Source organism: Neomonachus schauinslandi, chromosome 9, assembly GCF_002201575.2.
Source record: "Neomonachus schauinslandi chromosome 9, ASM220157v2, whole genome shotgun sequence".
Classification (NCBI taxonomy): Eukaryota; Metazoa; Chordata; class Mammalia; order Carnivora; family Phocidae; genus Neomonachus; species Neomonachus schauinslandi.
This window is the reverse complement of record NC_058411.1, coordinates 57,220,598-57,247,194: the sequence shown is the minus strand read 5'-3', so window position 1 is coordinate 57,247,194 and position 26,597 is coordinate 57,220,598. Positions and strand designations below refer to the sequence as shown.

General features: G+C 37.7%; 1 protein-coding gene across 12 annotated transcripts in view; it reads left to right on the top strand.

Annotated features, from left to right (window-relative positions):
- The first annotated feature begins 1,589 nt into the window (after positions 1-1,589).
- The window catches only part of MIA2 (MIA SH3 domain ER export factor 2), a 97,591-nt gene continuing 72,583 nt past the window's right edge, over positions 1,590-26,597 (top strand). For 8 of the 12 annotated variants that reach the window (XM_044918249.1, XM_044918245.1, XM_044918246.1 and 5 more), the window contains exon 1: positions 25,445-25,607. In XM_044918249.1, the coding sequence (XP_044774184.1) occupies positions 25,545-25,607 (63 nt within the window). In that variant the 5' untranslated portion in view covers positions 25,445-25,544. Of the gene's footprint in view, positions 1,705-4,295; positions 4,430-7,078; positions 7,166-10,093; positions 11,310-19,010; positions 19,230-19,319; positions 19,421-23,380; positions 23,510-24,767; positions 24,813-25,444; positions 25,608-26,597 lie in introns of those variants that run through there. The other 4 variants (XM_044918248.1, XM_044918243.1, XM_021701537.1 and 1 more) reach the window with 3 other exon arrangements.

Below are 26,597 nucleotides of genomic sequence, written 5' to 3'. Positions count from 1 at the left end.
ACAAAAAAGGAAAAAGAACATTAATTATTAAATATTCTTGATTTGATATTATATATTATGCAAATAATTGTGCACCAAATTTTGAAGCTGAAGAGTTAATCCTTTAAATGTCTTTGACAACATAGCTTATAGACTTGTAAAAGTGTTCAAGAAACTAATCTTTTTTTTTTTACAATTTTATTTATTTATTTGAGAGAGAGAGAGAGCACAAGCAGTGCGGAGAGGCAGAAGGAGAGGGAGAAGCAGGCTCCCAGCTGAGCAGGGAGCCCCATGTGGGGCTCGATCCCAGGACCCTGGGGCCATGACCCAAGCTGAAGGCAGACGCTTAATCGACTGAGCCACCCAGGCGCCCCAAGAAACTAATCTAAAGCTTTTTGAGGGTGCATGTGAACAACTGTACAGTGATCTGATTGCCAGCCAAATGATCCTCAAATTCATGTTCTATCAGATTCTTTCTAAAGATGTAAAAATCTTTGATCTGAGAGGGGGCTTCTTACTATTGTTTTTGGAAAACAAACAACACAGTTTTTTTTGTTGTTGTTGTTGTTGTTTTTAGGATCCTGAAAGCAAAAGTCCTTCACTTTAGCTTGCTCAGGTGCTGGATATTTGCTTTGTTATGTCAGACAACTAGAGGGGAGTGTGGTGTCATACAACTGCTATATTCTGGAAGCTATGCACTCGGTGGCATGCCCAAATATAGGGAAGGGGTACAGCAAAGAGGGAGTTAGAAAGATACTTTCTCAAGGTTGAAATAAGACAACTCTGGTTTCCCCAAATCTACCGAGATCTAGTGTTTTACATAGAAAGTCCCAATATAGGGCTTTGATCCCCTTTAAGCAGCAATAACATTAGGTAATATCTAGCTAGCTTAATAGTACCTCAGTTTCCTCATAAGCAAAATATTACCTACCTTAGACAGTTGATGTGAGAGTTAAATCACATAATTGTTTAAGACAATACCTGGAACATAAGAAGTACTTATCACTTTGAACTATTATTCTTAACTAAATACAAGTTTCAGTTTCATAGTAACACTGAAGGTTTTTGAAATATGAAAGTGGGATTTTTTAAAAATAACTTTCATCATATTTCAAAGTCATGGTTTTAATATAAATTATTACTGCTTCTACATATAACTATATATTTTCTCCATTGATAATGTTATTTGCATGCAGCAAATACCCTGTATTTATTGACTGATTTAAAGACTTTAACATAAAGAGATGAGCTAGCTACCTTTTTGTAGAGGCCTGTTTAAGAACTGTTCTGTTGAGTGCAAGGTACCTTTAAGTGAGACTGTTTTACATGGGTCAACTTTATAAGCCATGAGTCCAACTAAAAATCTCTGTTAATTATTAAACCCTTATGTATTATCTGGATACCTGACACTGCAGATTGCAAACAGAGAGCACTTGTCCCTCAAGGTAAGCCTAAACAGCAGTTGAAAATGTAATTGTCAAGGGATTCAGAAAAACAAACCTTTTCTCTTAAATTTAGTGGAGAGAGTGAGATATCTCTTGTTTTGGCTGACATATATACGGCCTAAACAATTGGCTTAAACCTTGTTTGGGATTCCTGCTTGTTTTAGCATGGCGGAGCTTGGAGTTCACAGAATCTTCCTTTTGGTAATTTCTCTGATAAAGTGTCTGGAGGGCACAAAACTGCTGGCAGATTTTAAAAAATGTGGTGACTTGGAGTGTGAAAGTAAGTTTGCTTTTCTTTTTTTCCTTCTTTTCCTCTTAAACTAAGGTTCTGAAATGACATGTTATTGTGGACATGTAGGATAGAAGTGAGCAGTAATGTCATTGAGAAATATTTGCCATTATAAAATACACTTACCTATAAAAAGAAAGTGCTAGAAGCAAAGCATATTGTAATAATTTTTAATGTAAGTGTATCAAGGGGCAAAGATCAGCCTGATATATAAATATATCAGAAATGATGAAGGTATTAATCCAGGCCTCAAAAACAAATCAGCACTTTTACTGTTTTTTAAGGTAGCTAAATTGATTTGTATTGATTTGTATTAAAAAGATTTCAAGCCATTTGATAGTTCTTTATTTATGAAGCTCTTACATTTTTTAGTTTCTTTTTTTTTTTTTTAAGATTTTATTTATTTATTTGACAGAGAGAGAGACACAGCGAGGGCAGGAACACAAGCAGGGGGAGTGGGAGAGAGAGAAGCAGGCTTCCAGCGGGACAGGGAGCCTGATGCAGGACTCAATCCCAGGACACTGGGATCGTGACCTGAGCCGAAGGCAGACGCTTAACGACTGAGCCACCCAGGCGCCCCTATTTTTTAGTTTCTATTTCTCAATCAGAACTTTCTGATTCTCACAAGTTTTCTAAAAATGCGTTTATTTCTTATCACCATGATTTATCGTTTAAGCTTTATCAAACATTAATCATTTCCATGTTCATTTATCATGTAAAAATAATGAAATCAGTGTTAAGAGTACATAATTTTATTTATATACTTGAATATTAACTTTCTCCTATCTTCTACAAAGAAAAACTAATTTTCATTTTATTGCTTAAGAAGTATTTTCTGTTATTAGCATTATGGTGCAAGATGAATAGTATCACAATATATTACATCTGTTTCAGATATGTTCTATCTCTTCAGTATGTGAGAATTATTTCTGATTTGCAACATGTAAATTAAAAATGCAAAATATTATTAGTGGGAAAGTAATAATTTATAAGTAAATTTTTTTGAGTAAACATTTTCCTTAATCATTTGGATATGTAATTTGATATATAGAGATTTACTAGATGATGTTTTATAATAGTAATAATCTTTCTTTCCCTCTTTACAACCTCATTTTAGTTTCCTTAGGGCCAGACATGAAACATGGAAAGGGAACATTCAAATTTATAGTAATTTATAATGTTATTTTAACTTTAATCATATGACTTAATCAAAATGTTTTACATGTTAGTATAATTATAATAGGTAATATGGTATGTATATTACTTTATGTATTGAAGGGCTAAATTTAGTGTATATAGTTATGATCATAGTTATTGAGGGCCTATTATGTGCTGAGTCTGGAGGGGTAGGAGTGTGATTTAAGAGGAACAAAATGAAATGTCAGTTAAGTTTCTTGACCTCCAGGAATTAGGTCAACATGAAAAAGTAAATAGCAATACAACATAAGGATAATAGATAATATTGAAGTTCAGAAAAGGGGCAGAATAGGCTGGACCAATTTGGGATGTCTCACAGAAGAAGTAGGATATGAGCTCATCACAAAGAGAGGCTGAAGGGTTTCTAGGCTTAGGAAAGAACAGAAAGAAAAATCTCAGAATATGGAAGGCAGATATTGCAGTAAAAATAATCTCAGTGCAAATCTGGCTCCACCATTTATCAGGTGTGTGACCAACTCTCTAAGACTTAGTTAAAGGCTCATTTGTTAGACTGTTATAAGATTTTTGACCTTATAGGTCTGTTTGGGGATTTAATAAAATAAAGATATGAAAGAGTTATCATAATGCCTGGAATATACAAAAGTCCTCATTACCCATGGGTCACTTTCCATGGTTCTAGTTACCTGGGGTCAACCATGGTCCAAAAACAGATGATCCCTCTTCTGACATGCAGTCAGAAGGTCAATAGTAGCCCAACTCTATGTCACAGTGCTTACCTTGTGTACCTCACTTCAGCTCATTAGGGAGGCATTTTATCATCTTACGTCATTGTAAGAAGAATAAGATATTTTGAGAAAGAGAGATTGGTCACATAACTTTTATTACAATACATTGTTATAATTGTTCAATTTTACTATTATTGTTGTTGACTCTTACTGTGCCTAATTTATAAATTAAACTTTATTATATGTATGTATACATAGGCAAAAAACATAGTGTATATAGGGTTCAGTACTCTCTGTGGTTTCAGACACCCACTAGGGGTCTTGGATCATATCCCCCACAGATAAGGGGGACTACTGTAGTAGGTGCTAGGAAGAAAACAAATTATCTTCACCTTTCCTTCCTCACAAGAATGATAATGACGTATTCCAGGGACAATGGATAGATGAACTTGACTGTAAAGGAATAAGAGGAAATCATTTTAAATAAGGAAGAGGATCAGGTTATGAATAGCCTTGGATACCAAGCCAAAGAACTTAGATTCTGTGTGCAGTGGGAAGTCTATGTAGGTTTTTGAGGTGATAAATAATATGAAGAAATTAGCATTTGGAAATACATAGGGTAGACTGGAGGAGGGCAAGATGGGAGGGGGAGAAATAACATTTTAATTTAAATTGTGTGTTTTTCTCACGTTTACATAGCTTTAATAAGCAGAGTCTTAGCTGTGAGAGATTACAGAGGACCTGACTGCCGATACCTGAACTTCACTAAGGGAGAAGAGATATCTGTTTATGTTAAACTTGCAGGAGAAAGGGAAGATTTGTGGGCAGGAAGTGTAAGTATCTAGTTTTAAAAACTGAATGTAAAAAAAAAAAAAACTGAATGTAGAATAAATGACTAGCTTGTACAGAATACCTGGTTTTCATTTCTAAAGGAACTTTAATAATTTTAAAGCACTTTACATATATAGTATATATGTAATATATATATTTAAAACCCTTAACATATTTTTAAAAAAATATTTGTTTGAGAGAGAGAGAGAGAGAGAGAGAGAGCATGTGCATGAGTTGGGGGAGGGGCAGAGGGAAAGAACCTCAAGTAGATTCCCCGGTGAGTGTGGAGTCCCACATGGGGTTTGACCTCATGACCCTGAGATCAGAACCTGGGCCAAAATCAAGAGTCAGATGCTTAACCAACTGAGCCACCCATGCACCCCACCCTTAACATATTTAAACAAATAAAAAATGGTCATGTTCAGTCTTGGTTCAGGGAATACAAGCAGGGGGAATGGGAGAGGGAGAAGCAGGCCTCCCGCTGAGCAGGGAGCCCGATGCGGGGCTTGATCCCAGGACCCTGGGATCATGACATGAGCCAAAGGCAGATGCTTAACGACTGAGCCACCCAGGCACCCCGGTTCCAGAATTTCTATAAAAGTAATATTTTCGGAAGACATTCTGGTTGGGATAGAGAACTAAGAGTGCCTTGAAATTATTTTTACATAGCATGCATAGTTTTTGAAGTTAAGTTTTATATTTACTTGGAGAATAAAATTTAGAGGTGGAGATTATGGGATGTCTAGGCAACACCAGTGATCCCATGGTGCTGTCAGTGGCTTAGTTTAAGAGAGACTGGGAAGTTTTAGTTAATCAGATTAAAAGACATGTCTTTCTGAGCAAATAAAGGATGGCTTGGTTTTTTAAAGATTTTATTTATTTATTTGAAAGAGAGAGAGAGAGCACGGGTGGGGGTGGGGGAGAGTGCAGAGGGAGAGAGAGAAACAGACTCTCTGAGGAGCAGGGAGCCTGATGTGGGGTTTGATCCCAGAACCCCGAGATCATGACCTGAGCCAAAGGCAGATGCTTAACCGACTGAGCCACCAGGCACCCCAAGGATGGAGTTCTTATTGAAGAGATCCAGAGAGATAAGTAGCCTAGAGAATCAAGGTATATGAATTTTTCATGAAAAACAACAATGACAACAATTGGGAGAGCCTTTTATTTGGCCCAAAGTCCTATTACACTGAAATTTCTAGAAGCCTGAGTAATCTCTCTAAATATATAACAGGAAAATTAATGATTAATGTTTTCAACTGGAAACACATTTGTATCTTTGATGGTATCGTTATGCTTTATAATGAAAAGATGCTATAAGCAATTTTACTTCCAAGCTGAACAAGCGTGACCAACCTGATGGATACATCATTTCCATATTGAACGTGCAACAGATTTTTCTGTTGTGTAACCCCTGTGATCACTATTCGAAGGAACAGGTTCTGTTTGGATCCTGCTTTTTAGCATTAGGGGCTGTATGACTGAACCCCTGACTGTCAATGGCCAGAATTATTTGGCTTTTGCAGTTCCCAAGATTCCTTACTGCTTATGGTCTCTTACACATGCCAGTGGATGTCTTTGAACAAATTAGAGGCAACCAATGCAGCTGTAAGAAAAGTGACACGGTAGGGATCGTAAGAGGAAAGGAAAGCATTCTTTCTTGTTTTCTATGTGTGAAAATGATAGTTCCACGCAAAAGCAGCATGTACTGTGTGGAGCCAGGGTGAAGTTTCAAGCATACTGAGTTCCTTGCATTAGGTGTTTTAGTCCAGGCAGGCAGCTGTTTAAGAAACCACACTGCAGAGTTCACCCACAGACTATCAGTTTCCAAGTAGCTGCAGCAACTACAGAGCTGGAAGAATCACAGTTGAGGTGTAATGGTGCTGGATCAAAGGACCAAAAGACGGTCTTTAAACTTTGCCAGGGATAGGAAATGGGCTGAGAGTGGTGAAAGCTTCACTCTTGGGGGACATCTTCTATGTACTTAAACTGGATTAAGAAGATCCCTATTACCAAGGTAGCCCCAGAAAAGTTGAAGGGAACCAAATGCTCCCAGGAGGACTCATAGATCTTTGCTGTTCTGATGAATCCATCTTGGCCCTTCAGAGTTTAAACCTCTTACTTGATTCTGACATCCTGAAAATGTTGAATATGTCACAGCTCCATCTAGATGGCTACTGTCACCATTCCTTTGCCTTTTGATATTCCAGGTTGACAGTATAAGTCTGGGGTCCATCTCAGTAAGGAAGGTCATTGACAAACATAAAAAGGAAGAAAATCGGTGTGTGGGGTGGTTTTCCCTCAGAAGATTGAAAAAGTGGCCTTTTACAACTTGGCTCTTTGTTCCCTCAAATTAATACTATTCTTTTGAATAATAGGGGTATCTTGCCGGCTTAGTTGGTAGAATGTGTGACTCTTGATCTTGGGGGTTCTAAGTTTGAGCCCCACATTGGGTGTAGAGATTACTTAAAAATAAGATCTTAAAAAAAAGGAATATGATTTCACTCACTTTCTTTTAGATGGCAAGTGAAAGCCAATTAATGTTTGTGATTTGGGATAGATGAAAGCCAAGGACATGGGGGCAAAATTAGGCTCAATGGTTATTATAGCTTTGATCACTCTTCCTTGCTAATCTTTATTCTTCATTTTGGCAGAAAGGAAAGGACTTTGGATATTTTCCCAGAGATGCAGTCCAGATTGAAGAGGTGTTCATATCTGAGGAAGTTCAGATATCAACTAAAGTGAGTATTAATAACATTTCTGTTGTTAATTGAATTTAAAATTTCTTGGCTAAAGCAGTTTTCTGTAGTATAAGTGTCCATTGGTTAAGTATCTTGTATAGTGAATACATAAAATAGTTGGTCTGAGAACTCACTCTAGGAATAGTTGGAGTATGTGAATAAAATTAGGTAAGACAGAATTGATGACAGGCATACTGCTTTCTGAAAAATTTACAGACAGGTAGTAGAGTGAAGTGGTTAAGAGCATCATGGATTCTGGACTGAGTTCAAAGCCTGACTGTGGCCTTGTATGCCTTAATTTTCTAATCTGTAAAATGAGGATGATGATTATAATATAGTGCTACTTTTTAAACTTATTGGGGAAAGATGAACATATGTAAAGTATATAGAACAGCACTTAGTAAGTGCTATATAAGTATTAGATATTATTACTAATGTTATTATCCCACTGGGACAAAATTTATTTCTCATCACTCTCTCTAGGTCTCATAACTGTACAATTTCTTTTTTCTGTTGAGTTTTAAATGAGCTTGATAATGTTGGGTTTGATAATGTTGGGCTTGATAATGAGAAAAGGAATCAGAAAGTGACTTTTCAATATGTAAGTTTGATTAGCCCATTTAATTCAGATTCCAGGTAAAGGCAACTTACCTTAAATAAGGTCAATGTGAAGTGAGTTAGCCTAGTCAAGAAAACTGTCTATTATCTGGCTCTTTCCCATCATAAATTCTGGGGTTAACAGTCAATTTAATGTATAATTACTGGTCCTGTCAGTTTTATCTCCAAAATATATATGGACTATATTGTCTTCTTGTCATTTTCACTCTCCCTATACCCCTAATCCAAGGCCTCATCATCTCTTGATAAGAATACTGCAATATTGGTCTCCTTGCCTCTACTGTTGTCCTCTTCCAATTCATTCTCCAAACAGCAATGGATCTCATAAGAACAAAACCAAAAAAAAAAAAAAAAAATCAGAGGTCATTCCTTTGGTTTAAAGCCTGTTAATGACTTTCCATTGAACCTAGAATCAACCTACTCTGGCTCTACATGATCTGCTCCTGTCCTCCACCCCCATCCCAATGACCCTGACACTTCTCTCCCCTCACTCACTATGCTCCTGGCCACACTCGCCTATTGACTGTTCTTAGAACATGCCAAACACTTTCCTAGCCCAGAGACCTAAATAGGCTGCTCCTTCTGGTTCACATGCTTTCCCCAGGTTCTTCACTTAGCTAGTTCCTTCTTATTCTTTACATCGCCATGTAAACATAAGTGCCTCAGAAAAGCCTTCCATGATGATCTTCGTGGAATTACTGCATCTTAATCACAGATTCCTCTTTATTTCCTCCATAGCACTTACCACAATTCATAATTACTTTTTTCCTTTTGTTAACTGTAGAATTTCAGCACCTAGCACAGTGTATAGCATATAGTAAGCATACAGAAGCCCTACATTCTTAGGTCAAGTTCCCTGGGAAATAGACTCTGAGGTAGACCTTTACACCCAAGAAGTTTACTGGGGTGTAATACTCTTAGGAATAACACTTGTGAGAGACCAAAAGAAAAAGCAGGATTGCACAGAGAAGTTGAACTGTGATGCAGTTGCAACAAAGGTCTCAGTTGATTCCATAAGGAACTCTGAACCTGGGATGGCCTTTCAGAGTTGCCTTGAATAGAGACAAGGTGTTGGGTCTTTTTACCCTTACATTACTGGCTCATCTAGGGTAGTGTAACTTGGGCCAGGTTAGGCTAATGTTTACTACAGACAGTTACTATTCTAAGCACTTCATTCATTTAATCCTCACAACACAACACCCCTATAAGATAGGTACTGTCATTATCCTCATTTTACGGATGAGGAGATTGAGGCATAGGAAGGTCATATAATTCACCCAAGTTCACAGAGCTAGTAAATGGCAGGGTCAGGATTTAAACCCAGACAGTTGGCTCCAGAGTCTGTTCCCAATCACATACTATACTGCAGTGCCTAAAACATTGTAAAATTTCAATTTTGAAGTTTACTTTTTAAAAATTCTGAGCTTTATTCTCATTTCATAATGATCATATCCAAAGAGCAGCACATCTCACTGTTTCATACCTTCAGATTGAAAAATAATAAGTTTGGGGCACCTGGCTGGCTCAGTTGGTAGAGCATGCAACTCTTGATCTCCAGTTCGTGAGTTCAAGCCCTACATTGGGTGTGAAGCCTACTGAAAATAAAATTTAAAAAAATATTAACTTCACCATTTTTCTTCTTGATGATCTGGTTGTTCTGTGAGATGAACAAGAGGATTCCCCACCGCAGTTGGCCATATACAGTGTTCAATAAAAGAAGTCTAAATGTTGTAGTGCAACTTTTTTTTTTTTTAAAGATTTTATTTATTTGACAGAGATAGACACAGCGAGGGAGGGAACACAAGCAGGGGGAGTGGGAGAGGGAGAAGCAGGATTCCCGATGAGCAGGGAGCCAGATGCGGGGCCGATGTGGGGCTCAATCCCAGGACCCCGAGATCATGACCTGAGCCAAAGGCAGCCGCCCAATGACTGAGCCACCCAGGCAACTTTTAACAAGGCCTTCATGCTTTAGAATCTCTGGGCTGTCTGAGCTGTCACCATGTGCTGTGAAACTCCCCTCTCTCAAATCACCACACAGCTGCATGTGTCTGGTTAGTATACTCTTAAAAGAAGCAAGATTTTGTGGACCTGTATGCCTTTTCATCAAGAGTTTATTTCCAGAATATACTCAAAGCCTTGATTTTTCATTTAGATTTATATCATTGACCCTGAGTCAGTTGTGATATAAATGTTTGAGATTAGGGGATCTGATTTTAGTTTTTGTTGTGCTGCATAGTCATATATTTTAAGTGATTTAGGGAGAAACAAGGAATTTTAGTATATTTATGTCAATCAATTTTTCTCTTGTAGGAATCTGATTTTCTTTGTCTTCTTGGAGTAAGTTACACATTTGAAAATGAAGACAGTGAATTAAACAATGTTGATGGCAAAAATATATGTCCATATGAAGAAGATAAAGACCAAAAATCTAGTGTATATGAAAGTGACTTTGAGACAGAATCTGGATTTTATTCAACTTCTGAAAGTACTTTGTTTGAAGATCAGTTTCCAGTATCGGAAGCTCCTGAAGATGTCAGAAGTACTAGTGAATCAAAAGACTGGGAAGCAGTGGAAGCTGGAAGTATGGAAGAGGATTATGTTCCAGAAGTGGATCACATCCCACCATCCTCGCCTGAAGTGACAGGATGGTTTGGATTTGGAAGGGAACTAGCTGAAGGAAAGGCTTTCGAATCAGTTATTGAACCTCTACAAGAAAGTTCATTTCAAAGTAGAAAAATAGCAGGAGAAGAGGAGAATGACCTAGAGGAATTAAATAATGATGAACCCCAAACAGAACAAAAGCAAGAACCTGAATTGGAATTCAATTCAGTGCCGAAGAAACAGTCTGAACTAGGTTCTGAGTCAGAGAACATTATCAGTCCTGAAGCCACTAGTTGGTTTGGGGGTGGTTTTAAAAGTTATTTAGGTTTTGGAGGTGAGTATACAGGGCTTGAATTATTGTCCAAAGAAAGCGATCCACCACTACAAGATGTTCCTAATTCCTTATCATCTGAGGAAGAACCCACAGTTCCATGCACAGAAATATTAACAGAAAAAGAAGACACAATCGTCAATGATACCTCAATTCTCAAGCCAAGTTGGTTTGATTTTGGTTTTGGTATGCTAGGCTTTGTATATAACAGTGAAGATAAAATTATATCAGATGATGGAAAAAGTGAAGAAGGAAGTGGAGGAGATAAACATGAACGTCTTCCAACAAGTAAATTTGACCCTGATAAGGAACAAGAAATAAAAACAATAGAAATTATGGAAGCTGAAGAGCAAGTAGGAAAGGAAAGAGTCCTAGAGAAAACAGATGATTCTGATACCTTACCATATTTTAAAAAGTTTTTATATAATTGGAACTTCCAGGACATTCCAAAGGAAACAGAATTGCAATTTTCCAAACAGATACAGGATGAAAATAATGTAATTGAAAATGATGAAACAGAAGAATTTTCAGCTGAAAATTATCACACAGATAATATGGAAGTTATGATGCTGAAAAGCAGATCCAGTCCATCAGGTTCGTATAAAATATCTATAATTTTATTTATTTATTTATTTATTTAATTTATTTATTTATTTGACAGAGAGAGAGGGAGAGTGCACAAGCAGGGGAGCAGCAGAGGGAGAGGGAGAAGCAGGCTCTCTGCTGAGCAGGGAGCTCAGGACCCTGGGATCATGACCTGAGCGGAAGGCAGACACTTAACCGACTGAGCCACCCAAGCGCCCCTAATATAATTTACTTTTTTAAACATAATTTATTTTTATCAGTACAAATCGGATAAAAAAGTCCAGAAATCCATGTTTCTCAGTATACTCAATAATTAACAACAACCTTATCAACTACCCTTTTATTAATTTCTGGTTTACTCTGGGACTTAGATCTTAATATTATAAAATAAAATACTATGGAAGAAAGAATAATTGGAGATACATAGCTGTTCCAAGAAGATCTTAAGGTAGCTTACAATATATTTTTATTTGTATTGAAGTAGTATATGTTAACAGGTTTAAAAATATAAATAGTACTAAGGCTATTTTTTTCTTTTTTTTTTTAAAGATTTTATTTATTTATTTATTTATTTGACACAGAGAGACACAGTGAGAGAGGGAACAAAGCAGGGGGAATGGGAGAGGGAGAAGCAGGCTCCCTACTGAGCAGGGAGCCTGATGCGGGGCTCCATCCCAGGACCCTGGGATCATGACCTGAGCCAAAGGCAGATGCTCAAACGACTGAGCCACCCAGGTGCCCCAAGGCTATTTTTCTTTTTAAACAAAAGCAATTTCTGTTCCCTGTGTCCATCTCTACTCTAACCTTTGTTCCAGGGACAGTAATTTCTTTCTTTCTTTTCTTTTTTTTTTTTTTTTTGAAGCAAATTTCTTTTAGTATTTATCTCTATTTTCTAAATAAAACCTTTATATTGTTCTGCTTTGATTTATATTAGATGATGTCCGTTGACTTTCTATTTTGGTAAATGAGGATTTCTTTCTGCTCATTTACATTAACTTTTTAGCTCATTAACACCTTCCCAGTATAACTATATTTGAATGGTTTTCTCTCAATTCTGGGAGTTCAAGAGTAGGCAATGGAAGAGGGCAGAGTATCAGAGGATACTTCTAGATCTAGATGTCTAGGTATCTAGTAATTCCTATGATTAAAAACCTGTGGATTCTATTTTTTTTTTTTAAGATTTTATTTATTTGAGAGAGAGAGAATGAGAGAGAGCACATGAGAGGGGGGAGGGTCTGAGGGAGAAGCAGACTCCCTGCCAAGCAGGGAGCCCGATGCGGGACTCGATCCAGGGACTCCAGGATCATGACCTGAGCCGAAGGCAGTCGCTTAACCAACTGAGCCACCCAGGTGCCCATGGATTCTATTTTAAGTAAAGAATTATATAACATGACTTTCCCACATCTCCATTCTGATGTCTCTCTGATGGACAGATTAGGAACTCCGCAAATATTGCCCAATAATACAGGAATGATTGAACCCTAGAATAACAGATAGCCTTTCACAAGAAGAGATCAACAGTGTTGCAAACTCAGATGAAATCACATTGATTTCCATCAGAAATGGTTGATTTTCTTGAATTTCCAGAAGAACTATATGTCATTTCTTAATATTCTCCAAAAGTGAACTCTTTACTTAATTAATATCCTTAACCAGAATGTATACTTAGATTCTTCCCCTTTTCTAAATGAGAAAGGTGTAGGTGTGATGCTTTTTAATGACTAAAAATATTAAAGACCTAGATTGCCAAAGGCAAAGAGGAAATTATTTTGTTCTACACTTGTTAGATCCTAAAGGAATATTTATGAAAAAGCAGATAAGAGTAATTGGGAAGAATAAGTGAGACTAAAATAAAGCAAAACAGGGCGCCTGGGTCGCTCAGTTGGTTAAGCGACTGCCTTCAGCTCAGGTCAGGATCCTGGAGTCCCAGGATCGAGTCCCACATCGGGCTCCCTGCTCGGCAGGGAGTCTGCTTCTCCCTCTGACCCTCCCCCCTCTCATGCTCTCTCTCTCTCTCTCAAATAAATAAATAATCTTTTTAAAAAAGTAAAAATAAATAAATAAAGCAAAACAGTATCAGGTCCAGAAATAGAGAAGTTTCAAAATATAGACATATGAAAATATTCAGAGCATGTATAGAAACTCAAGGACAGCCTGAATATCACTTACGTAGAATTTATTTATTATTTCATATAGTGATGCTCAGAGAATTTCTAAATATGGAAATTTCAAGAACAGTCAAATGAGAATAAGGCATTTATGCAATTATAACTAGTTTTGAGGGACTTTCATGAAAATATTCAGAAATTACTCTGTTTCTAAAAACGATATGTCATTCTATACAAAGTATATTATTCCAAAATATTATGATATTAATTAAATGGAAAATGACCTGGGGTCATGTAAAATTTGTTTTTAAAAAGAAATACTAAAAGAAATTCAGATAAAGCCACAGGCCCTATTTTTTGGCTATTGGAGAAATAGCTACAACAGCCAAAATTTTCAGATAATTTCAGCAAATCTTTTAGGAATAGCAAATGAAAATTTGCCTTAATCAGAAAGAGTGCATAAAAAAATGAATTACTGATCTTAAATCATATTTATGAAAGGCTGAGACCCAAGATAACCAGATTTACAGAAAAACTAATATACTGATATAGATATTTACAAAACAGATAAATTAGGGAACAGTTATTTTTATTACAATATTAGTAACTATTTTACAAAAGGACTCCAATTGAACTTATTTAAATAATGAGTTTCCCAAGTACAGTTAAATATGAAAAGTTCTTCATTATTTTATTTGACTTAAAATTCTGTTTATAAACAATTGTAAGAAAGGCATATCTGAGGTGCCTGGGTGGCTCAGTTGGTTAAGCGACTGCCCGAATTCGGCTCAGGTCATGATCCTGGAGTCCCGGGATCGAGTCCCGCATCGGGCTCCCTGCTCGGCAGGGAGTCTGCTTCTCCCTCTGACCCTCCCCCCTCTCCTGCTCTCTCTCTCTCATTCTCTCTCTCAAATAAATAAATAAAATCTTAAAAAAAAAAAAAAGGAATATCTGTATCTAAGGTAAATCTTAAAGCTTAGGTTTAAGTCATGTGAAAATAATACCCTGAAATTAATTTAATTAATTAAATATAAAAATACTATAGGAAGTATTAATTTTTCCTAATGTATGTATTTATTTTAAATGCAGTTAAAACGATATTTTATCAAGGATTTTATTTATTTGTGAAAGAGAGAGAGACAGAGAGAGCACGAGTTGGGAAGAAGGGACAGAGGGGGAGGAAGAAGCAAGCTCCCCGCTGAGCAGGGAGCCCAACATGGGGCTTGATCCCAGGACCCTGAGATCATGACCTGAGCTGAAGGCAGACGCTTAACCAACTGAGCCACCCAGGCCCCCTGATTGCTCATTTTTAGCTTTGATGTCCACAGGGGGCATTATTAAATTACTGATACGTGTTTGCTTACTTGGGACTTTCATCTTTTGAACAATGCCAAATAAATGACAGCATCAAAGTGCTATGTTAAATTTGTAATTGAAAGTGCAGAATTAGACACTGAATAATTCTCTTACTAATCGTTAATACTGCTCTTCAGAACTGCACTGATACTTTCCTATCCTTATCTTAAAAAGTAACTGAGAAGTAAATCCCAGTTTACCTGAATACTATACTTCAGGCTAGGACTGGTTAAAACTTTTTTTTTTCCCTTTAACTCTGATTAGTTAATTCAATCAAATGATCAGTTTAAACTATGTTTGAAAATTGAATTGTCTTAAAATAAATGGCTATTTGATATGGTATGCACATGAATATATGATGCAATAATACAAATGTGGGAAATTTTGACATGGTTCAAATTAAAATTTTTTCAATTAATTTTGGGGAAGGATAATCCTTTTTATTTTTGTTTTTTATTTTATTATTATTTTTTAGGATTTTATTTATCTGAGAGAGAGAGAGAACACAAGCGGGGGAGAGGGGCAGAGAGAGAGGGAGGAGCAAACAACCCACTAAGTAGAGAGTCCAACTTGGGGCTGGGTCCCAGGATCCCCAGATCACGATCTGAGCCCAAATCAGATGCCCCGGATAATCCTTTTTATGTTATTTATTTTTTTAAAGATTTTATTTATTTATTTGACAGTGAGAGACACAGTGAGAGAGGGAGCACAAGCAGGGGGGAGTGGGAAAGGGAGAAGCAGACTTCCCGCTGAGCAGGGAGCCCTATGCGGGACTTGAACCCAGGACCCTGGGATCATGACCTGAGCCGAAGGCAGATGCTTAACTACTGAGCCACCCACGTGCCCCATGGATAATCCTTTTTAAATGAAGGTTCTCAAAAGATGTGCATATATATTTTCATTCTAAATTTGAACTTAGGTATATTATCATTTAAAGGTATAAATCATTTAAATATTTAATATGTAGCAAAAAATCAGAAAAATCAGGAATATTTTATTTAAATCTCTATCAGCCTTGTTACACTGAAATGCAAAATAAACCTTATATTTTCCCTAATGATCATATTATCAGTTGGATAATATAAAGTTTTTCTCTGCCACTATAGATTTATGACTTCTGTAAAAAAAAAGCAGTGATAAGATTTATAAAATCTGGAGTTCCTTCTCAGAAATTTATGGCACTCACTGAAGAATTATGTGAATTTCATGAGATCATCAAATTAAGGAAACATGTATAATTTTGCCTTTGCCAGACACATTCATAGCATAGGAATGAAATCCAAAATATAGTTTACTATTGATTTTAATTTGATTTCTCAGCACAACTTTATGCTGTTATTGGGTCTGAAAGAGAAAATAAGCATATACCTGTGTATACTCATGGAAGCATGTATTTTACTAACAGTTGAATGAGAATATCTTGAAGTTTTTTACTTTTATATTCTACTTACAATGCGTACTGAGCCAACATAAACATACAAAATGTTATTTTAATGCTGTCAATCTTTGCTTAATTGCTAAAATAACTTAAATAATGATGTAAAGAATATAGTTTGAGGAGCGCCTGGGTGGCTCAGTCGGTTAAGCGGCTGCCTTCAGCTCAGGTCATGATCCTGGGGTCCTGGGATCGAGGCCCACGTCTGGCTCCCTGCTCAGCGGAGAGCCTGCTTCTCCCTCTCCCTCTGCCTGCCACTCTGCCTACTTGTGCTCTCTATCTCTCTGTCAAATAAACAAATAAAATCTTAAAAAAAAAAAAAGAATATAGTTTGAACTTACATTATCTATATTTGTTTTACACAACACACTTTAATAAATTAGTAAATAATGTACTTTAAAATATAAAACATTTTATAATTACTAGCCAATAAAGATTGCTCTCAATCATTCAAAATTTTCGCTTGATATAAAAGATGTATCTGATTTTAGGATTTAAAAAGCTTCTATTTATTCATTGTTTCTTCTAATATACCTACTGGATAATATGTTATATAATAATATACTGGAGATGGGATGAAGGGGAAAACAAAGATTGACTTTGAAATTAACAAAACTGGAAGAGAGTGGGAAAAGTACAATACCTGACATTTGATTGGTACCTTGTCATTTTCAAATTTGTTTCAAACACCCTAAGCCTATGGGTATCTTTCTGTGCAAATGGCTAATACAGTTTCTTTGGAAGTGGGTGGTTCTTCCATCTTTGGAGCAATCTCATTTAAAGTTTGAGAGAGACAGTGCCTGGGTGGCTCAGTGGGCTCAGCGTCTGACTTCAGCTTGATCATGATCTCAGGGTCCTGGGATTGAGGCCCATGTCAGGCTTCGCACTCAACAGGGAGTCTGCTTCTCCCTCTTTCTCTGCCCTTACCCCTCTCATGCTTACATGCTCTCTCTCTAAAATAAATAGATAAAATTAAAAAAAAAAAGTTTGAGTGATAATGGCTTTTATATTTAATAGTACATACTGGCAAATATGTGTTGTAGATATGCATGATCCAGTGGACTAGATTGCAGAACTTGGAAATTGATTGCTGTAAGTTTTAATATTGCCTTTCTTTGTGTAACTGGCTCAGTTTGTTCTACCTATTAAATAGATAGGTGGTTATGTAGGATATGATTACACTGCTTACAACAACTACTGTGGATATGGTGATTACAGCAACCAGCAGAGTTGTTATCCAGGCGAGGTGATCATCAAAATAGCTACTGATCATACTAAATTATTCCATTTGCAACTTATCCCCAACAGGTGGTGAAACTGTGTTTTCCAATCTGAAGATTCATTTGAAGGTGGCTCTTGCCACCTGCTCATAGCAGTTCAAACAATTTTTTGTATCAAGTCCCTGAATGGAACTATCACGTTGAGTCCCTCTAAAGTTTGATTCTGAGTTCTCATTAAAAGAAATTTGCTTTCATTGTTTTATTTAATTGCTATGCTTCTGAATCAATTTGTGTTTTATGTCCCTTCAGTATTGTAAAGCAAGTCTTGTGTTAAAAGCCCTGTGTTATAGTGTCATGATGTTGTAGTGTCTTACTGGTTTTTTAATAAATCCTTTTGTATTAAAAAAAGGTAGGCTGTAGATACTGTAAATAATATTGGTCATTTTGACTCTTTCTGGTTATCTAACAGATAAAGTAGGAATAATCTATCTTACCAATTTTCTTGAATGGCAGGGATATATATATTTGCAATGGCAATTAAATATTACACTTTCTTGGGTAATAAATGTTTCTAAGAGGAATGAAATCTTATAGAGAGCTATTTAATGTCTTGCTCTTAGTCATAAGCTTATATAGCACAACAGAGTTGTTGACAGTTATGTTTTTTTTTAAAATAGTTTTTAGGACAAAAAGGCAGTGTAGAGAATAGAATTGTATACAGCTTTAAAAATTCTTCCTTGGTAAAAGAATAAAGGCATTGTGTAGGCTGAATAATGACCATTCAAAGATGTTCATGTCTTAATTCCCATACCCTGTGATTATGTTACTTGACATGGCAAAAAGGACCTGCAGATATGATTAAATTAAGCAGCCTCAGATGGAGAGAGTATCCTAGTGGGCCCACTATAATCACAAGGTCTGTTAAAGGTGGAAGGAAGGAGGGTCAGAGTAAGGGAGAGGTTAAAAGATGCTGCAGTGCTATCTTTGAAAATGAAAGAACGGGCCATGAGCTAAGGGATGTAGGTGGCCTCCAGAAGGCAGAAAAGGCAAGGAAATAGATTCTCCTCTAGAGCCTACAGAAGGAATACAGCCTTGCCAACACCTTGGTTTTGGGACTTTTGATCTCCAGAACTCTAAGAGAATATATTTGTATTGTTTAAGTCACTAAGTGTGTGGTAATTTATTACATTAGCAGTAGCAACTAATGCAGGCTGCAATTTATGTTTTAGTGGATTCTTTCCATAAAAATGTGTCACAATGACCACAGAAATTCAAAGAATGCCCTGCCTAGAAAACAAAAGGGAAGCCCACAACAAAGCAAGTATTAAACGAACTCCAGGGGCGCCTGGGTGGTTCATTTGGTTGAGTGTCCAACTCTTGGTTTCTGCTCAGGTCATGATCTCATGGATTGTGGGATTGAGCCCTGCATGGTGCCCCATGTGGAGCCCTGTGCAGGACTCCCCGCTCAGCAGGGAGTCTGCTTGAAGATTCCCTCCCTCTGCCTTTCCCCCAGTGTACACGCATGCTCTTTCTCTCTCTTTAAAATAAATAAATCTTAAAAAAAAATAAACATTTCTAATTTTATTTGCAGATATGGCTTCTAAAATAGAGTCACCCGGGAGAATTCATAAAGAAGTACATTTCAAAACTCCATCTTCTAAAAATAATGATGAAAAATCAAAAACATCACTAGGTACTGAAGGATCTACTCAGGCGGAAATAGACAGATCTGTGGAAAATACCCTCCCAAATAGTGAAACAGTTTCAACTGGTTACTTTTTGTCTTCTCAAGAAGGTAAAACAAAAAAAAGTTATTTATTTTCTAATGCAGCAGTTAAGGAAGAAATTAGATTCAAAAGTTACATCACATGTTAACTTATTTTTATTTATAAATTGACAGAAGATGCTTCTGAGTATCAGATTCTGAAATATTTATTTCAAATTGACATTTGTGATTTCATGAATTCTGCATTTTCATCAATTATAATTCTTACAAAAAGGGTAAGTTGACCTTTTAAATCTTTTGCAATAATTTTATCTATTTTTCTAAATATAGGAGTAGTTGAAAATGATGTTTGAGTGAATCCTCCCTATGCAAATGTTACATAATGTTTCTCTTTCCATAAAATCTTGCCTGTACGATTTCTCTTACATGAATGTTTTGTTGCATGGATATTGTTAAGGATTTTTTTTAAAGATTTTATTTATTCATTTGAGACACAGATTTAGAGAGAGCGAGACCATGAGCAGGGGGAGAGGCAGAGGGAGAGGGAGAAGCAGACTCCCTGCTGAGTCAGGAGCCTGATGTGGGGCTTGGTGCCAGGACCCTGGGATCATGACCTAAGCTGAAGGCAGACGCTTAACCATCTGAGCCCCCCAGGTGCCACTGAAGGATTTTTTTTTTAACCTTTCCTTAAGTTTTGTTGATCTTCAGCATTTTTTTTTCTATTTTCTTCCCTTTTTTTTCATATCAGGGAAAATTATGCTAAATGAATTAACTTGGAAATAATATGAGCTAAAATGAATCTTAAGCACATCTTATTAATAACTGAATGACAGCTGTGATCTCAAAATGGTGTATTGTGAGAATCCTACAAAAGCAACTAATATCTCAAAATTTAACCAAGCCATAGCTAAAATTCCAAAATCTGTCCATTTTTTATTGTAAATCCTATTAAATCCTATCTCATTTATTGTAAATGAGATATTGCCAAGGACTTAGCTATAGTGCTTTACATAGAAGGCCTTTTACAAATGTTATTTCCTTTTCTTATCTACTGCTAACATATAAATAATTGAAGAAGCACTTTTGTCTTCTTACTTACTTTTTAAGATGAAATTTACCAGTGGCTGCTTTAAGGAGCTTACTCTAGTTGGAGGACACAGGCAAAAAAAAAGCAGTAGTTATAATACAGTGCTGTAATAGCCATAGGATGCTACTAATAGACTGATCAGCCTACTGATGCCCTAGAAGACTGACTGGAAGTGGTAGGTAGAGATGATGGGGAAGAGGGGCCTGGAAAACTGTCTCAGAGGAGATCATACTTACCTTGAAGGAAGAGGAGGAGTTAGCCAGACAAAGAAAGGATCGGCATTCTAGGTGGAGGAGAGACCATTTTTTTGGCGAACTATAAGCAATTCAGTTTGACTGAATATAGGATGATAATGAAGATTATACAGGGATTGAATCAAGAATAACTTCTAATGTTATAATAGGAAGTTGAACTCTATCTTGTAGATAATGGGGCACTACTGAAGAATTTTAAGCAGGGAGTAAAATGAAAAAGTTTCATTTATAAAGTCTGTCAGTTTTATCAAATAAGGATTTAACAGGTAAAGACCAAAGGCAGGTATGGTTAAGAAGTTATTGCATTAGCTTAGGAAATAAATGGTGAAGGTCTAAATCAGGGTATATAAACTCAAATGAAATGAATGAAGCATAGGTAAAGAGAACTGTAACCAACAGAGTGTGTATGCTTTCTCCAAAGAATGTAGCTACTATTTACCTTTAGCTTGGTTTTGCCAGATCTTTTGATATTTCAAGAAAAGTTGGAAATCTGGATATTTTGTGTGAAATCTCTTGATTTTGAGTGCTGGCAAATATTCAGATTAAAAAGAAATACCATACAGGTCAGACAAAATGTTCTGTGGATGAAGTTTGGCCCCCTAGCCACCTTTTTTAACCTTTGGTCTAATAGCTGATGGTGGTTATTAAAATGATTGGAAGGACAAACTAGACAGATCTTTTGTAGATAGAATTCATTGGATTTAATGATTGATTGAATGTAGCATGGAGAGGAAAATAAAAAAGTGAGGATAACTTACCAGGTTTCTAGCTTGGGTGACCAGGGAGATGGTGGTGACTGTGATAAGAGTCTGTGAAAACTGGGCTTAATAACATATATTATTTTGCTTTTAGAGACTTCCTCTTCACTTTATTTCTTTGCTAAGGTTCTAGAGAGTTGATATTACCTGGCAAATAAGCCCAGAGAAGTGATTAACTTACCCTGTACGATTTATTCTTTTTTTTTTTTTTTAAAGATTTTATTTATTTGACAGAGAGAGAGAGAGAGAGCAGGAACACAAGCAGGGGGATTGGGAGAGGGAGAAGCAGGCTTCCTGCCGAGCAGGGAGCCCGATGTGGGACTCAATCCCAGGACCCTGGGATCATGACCTGAGCTGAAGGCAGAGGCGTAATGACTGAGCCATCCAGGCACCCTGTATGATTTGTTCTTAAAGACACTGATTAAAAACTTTACTTAGAAATCTCCTCCATCATAGGAGAAAATAAAAACCAGTAAGAATGATGATTATAAAAAGTCATAATAAAACTTTCAACGACCCATGGAATTAGTTGTATACTGGTATGTCCTACTGACACATCCCTCCCCTGTCAACCCTTCCCCCACAAATTATACTAGTGAAGTTACTAAATTAAAAAATAATAATTTATTAATCAGTATGTCACATTCACCTCTCATATAAAGTGCTTATTTAATAAAGGCTATGAAGTATGTTTATTTTTGTGGACTCAGTAAATACGGTCAAACGCATTTTACTTTAACCATTTTGGTTGAAATTTTTTAGACATGGGAATATTGAATTTAAATTTATGGTAATTATCTTGTGACCTTGGAAAGTTACTTATTCTGGAGGGCAGTCTCAGGTTTAAAACTCTAACATCAGAAGCTGAGACTAGATGACAGGCTGCTGGTCAAAACTGACTTGTGCATTGTTTAAAAAATTAAGAACCGGTTACCAACATTTAAAAGGTGAGTTCATAACAAAAATCTGAATTTCTGCGTTCTCTTGAAAAAGTAGAAGACTGTAATATATAGTCTCCCATTTTCATATGGCAACAAGAAGCTCAAGGAATAGTACTTGTATTGAATAGACATGAATTCTTCATTTCCCTGCATTTATTTCATCTGTATAGGGCTTTAAGTTCATAATGTTTGGACTAAATGTTCTGAAGAATTCCTGCCAGACCTAGAATTTTAACAATATTAGTGCATCTACTAAGCTCCCATAATATAGCTTTGAATAGTTGCAGTAAATGGAAAATCTGAACAATTTTCCAGTTAAATTTAGGTGAAAAGGTTTCCTTTTCTTCTGCCTAAATGTTTCAGGTAATTGTTTCTATTTGCTAGTAATTTCAGTTAGATTTTTATACAACATACTTTCTTTGAATTGTTTAAGTAATAGGAATTAATACTACTTTTTATCTACTTTATAATTGAGGAAGCTCTGAGTTCTAACATTTATCTATTCTTAATTAGAATGCTTCATTTATATGTGAAATTAACAAAGGAAATTACCTAGCTCTTGTTCAACAGGTAACTCCTGATTCAATATGTTCTGAGAACAACTCTTACATCACTAGTACAGAGAATGAAAGTGTGGCTCAGCATGTTTGGTTTTCTTCCAAAGGACTGGATCCTGTAGCCCATGACATTGCCTGTTTAATTAAATGGGCGTAACTAGTACCTACAGCTTTGCAACAGGGCCCTTCATAAGGGAAATCAGTTTCTAGGCTGTGGACAAGGTTTACTGGTTAGCATGTTTCCAGTGTTCTTTGATGCCTCCTAGTAGCTGTCACTAACAGCATTTGTTCTCCATTTCCCTTAAAGCAGGTCTATATAAGACAGCAAAATCCCTTATCTACTTGAGAACAATCTTTGAATATCTTTTACATGGTAAAAATCATGTATTCTATATGAATTGACTATAGAATAAAACATTCAATTTAATTTTTATCAGTTATCAAATTCAGGATGTCTCTTTTCAATTTTAGATTTTTATGAGGGTAGTAATGTATATGATATTTTAGAAAAAAGCCATATTTAATCAGGAGTGATGGCCATGAAATTGGATTCTGTGTTGGTAGTCACAACTCCACCTACAGCACCCCTTTACCACACAAGTGTCAAAACAGGATCACAATCTGTGTGGAAACAGGAGTGTATCAGATGTATGAGAATCTGAAATCTTTCTCAAGAATATGAGGTGCTTAGTAGAACTTTATTTACACGTTAAGATATTTTAACATGAACTTTTTAAAAAATGGAACTGAACGATCTAGAGGAAGAGGTAAGTTTCTATATGAGTAGTAAGTGTATAGAAGAGAAATTAGGTTTGAATTTTGCACTGAGTTGAAGTTTTACTGTGTTTTTATTGGGGAATCTTTTAGATTTTTAAAAATTTTCATTTATTATTTTGTCTTTAATCTGTTTTTATATTTGGAATGGTAATTATTGAAAAATTGGAAAAGGGCACAGACTGCCTTAGGGTGGGCAAAAGGATTAAAAAAAATGTTTTAGGTTATAAATATGTCCTGAAAGCTGAAAATGGTTCTAGAGTTTTCTGAAAATGTTCAGACATTGAAGAATTTTTTACCAATACAATGCTCTAATTGATATATATCGTTCCATGATTCTCTGAAATTTTAAATATAAAATTTTGGTTATGCTTCTGTTTTGACTTTAATAAGGTATTCACATAATATAATTTCAATACACACTGTCCAACATATAGGAATGTTGTGTAATACCTTAAAAATGGAGAAATATTAAGCAATTTCTGCTACGTTTTGATACTGATAGTTCCTGGAAACTCCGCAGGCTGATGTGGCAAGAGAGAGCACTTTGAGTTTTAAACAATTAGGCCCCATTTTGGTCCTAAAAATCAACTGTTGTGAACTTGGGCCTTTTTTTAAATTCTTTTTGGCACAGTTGTTCTGTTGCTGCCAGCATACATTAGGGAAATTTCCTAAGGATTTAAGATTTTGTTCAACTACTGAGTTCTCTTGGGTGATTTGTTTAGGAAGAAGTACCTGCTCCTTTCTGTGTTGCTTCACTGAGGACTTGTAGCAGGCCGAGTTTGTTGCCGATTATTATTGCTGGCAAGGAAGCCTTCCGGGTTATCCTTTACACCTATGTCAGCTAAAAGTCTCCCAGGAACAAACCCAGCACTCCATACTTCATTCAACAGATCTAAAAATAGGGTCCTAAATTTAGACCGCAAGGTGCTACTTTTAGCTCCCCTTCTCAGGGGAGAACACCAGTCGCTCAGCCAAGGTCCACAGGGGTTTGCTTTAGCGTTTGGCTAAGTAGGAACTCGTGGAATTTAAGGCAGTTCTGCCTAGCAAGTGTCCAGGTAACTTAGGTAGAAGCGAGTAAATCCCTGCAGTCCTCCTCTGGGCAGAGGAGACCCGATCGATGTTCTCTTGCGTGGGAGAGGTTAAACTTTGCCCAAACCACAGCTGACCCGCGACCCCTTCCTGTCCAAAGTCCGGACGCGGTTGGCAGGACGCACCGGCACAGGCCCTGCAGGCCATTTTCTGACTGGAATGAAGGCGGCGGCCGGTTTCCTTGGGCCGGCAGCGTCCCCCGGGGTACGCTGGGCTTCAATGGGGTGCAGATAGGCTCTTGACTGACTGCGAGAGAAAAGCGCTGGGTGCTGGTGCGTGACCTGGCGTCCACCCTTGGGTCGAGGGGCCGTGCCGCGCTCACCCCGCGGGGCTCCACGCCCAGGGGGCCTCCAAGACGAACCTCGCCGCTATCGCGGCCACCCGAAGTGAGGGGGCCCTGAGCCACTGCCCTAGTCTTCTGGGCTGTGCGGCCCACACCACAGCGCAGAGCCTGAGGCCCAATTCCACTGTCTCTGTCTCGAGCCCCTCGACTTCCAAGGCTGGTTGGCTTCGCCAAGTAGAGCGCCGGCCCCTTTAAGAACGCGAGGCAAGGACACGTCGCGCGAAGAAGGAGGGGAAAGTTACCGCGTCCCCGCCTCCCCGCCTCCCCGCCGCGGCCTGGCCGAAACCAAATCGGGGGGTAGGCGATGAGGAGAGGGCAGGTCGCAGGTTCGTGCGGGACGGGCTTGGACCTTCGGATCTTCAGGACGTAGAGCATAACTAGGAGCGAGGCTCTCCGGGTGGGCAGCATTGGACACTTGAGGCCTGTCGGTGCCGTGCCCTCCAGCAACCCCCCGCAGCCGGCTCCGCAGTGGTCTGCTCCGGTTGCCGGGTGCAGGTTTGGGTTCCGGACCGAACGCGGTGTGTTCTCTACTGATTGTTGTGGCTCAGTCAGGCCCTGGCTTCGGCCACTTCAGTTGAGGCAGCCTTGGCGCCATGGAGGGGCCCAGGATGGCCCCTCAGTCGTACTTGGGGCTGGTTCTGGAAAAGCTACGCAGGGTGAGTTCAGGCGCGATCAGGGTTACTTGGCCCAGGGGTCGCAGGAGCCTCCTGGGGAAGGAAGCCGCAGACTTTGGCTTTGCGGTCTGAGCGGCCGTGGTTAGAGGTCCTGAAGCCAGTCCTCACCTGCTGTCGGGCTCCGGCCTGTGTCCGAGGCAGTAGCCAGGTTCGTAGGCTGCTTGGGTGGATTTTGTGTGTGTGTGTATGTGTGTGTGTGGTGGAAGGGGATCTGGAGATCCGGAAGGTGAAGAGAGCATTTGCGTAGCGGGATTTTTCAAAGGTGTGTTAAATGTTTTCGGATTCCTGAAACGAATTAGCTTCTCCGTCATGTTACTCGTTTTGAACAGGGGTCAATGACACGTGGTTCTCCCGACTGTGAGAAACTTGAGGACTGATCCTCGGAAATGAATTCCTTTTAGTGATGAAACTTCTCGTTGTCTTGAAAGGACACCTAAGCCTGGACGGGGAGTTGGGATTGTAATTCTGCATTTTCTTGTAATAAAGAATGCTCTTTTGAGATACTTCACCATAAGTGAGATTTTTCTTCGCTTCTTTCTGTGTGTTAATGTAAAAAGATCGTGCTGGTTTAAAATCTGGAGATACTGAACTCCCAGCGCTCAAAATGTCTTTAGTTTTTTTTTAAGGTCAGTTTATAACAGGTTGCATAGATTTTTCTCTCTTAAGTGTTTATGTGTCTTTGTTGACACGTTTAGGGGTATTTATATCCCCGTGCTTTAAAATGTGTGCATTAAAAATCAAAAAAGTCTTTTAAAATATTGGGTCAGTTAAGAGGATTGTTTTCTTGTTACCTAAATTAAAAAGTACTGTTGTCATGGTATTCAAGCATTCAACCAAGTGCATCTAGTGATTGTGTGTGTGTGTGTGTGTGTGTGTGTGTGTGTGACAATTCTGTGAGAATTTAAATGGACTGAGTTTGGGCCACTGGTATCATGCTGTCTTGTTAAGGGAGAGAAGACAAAAAAATAGTAC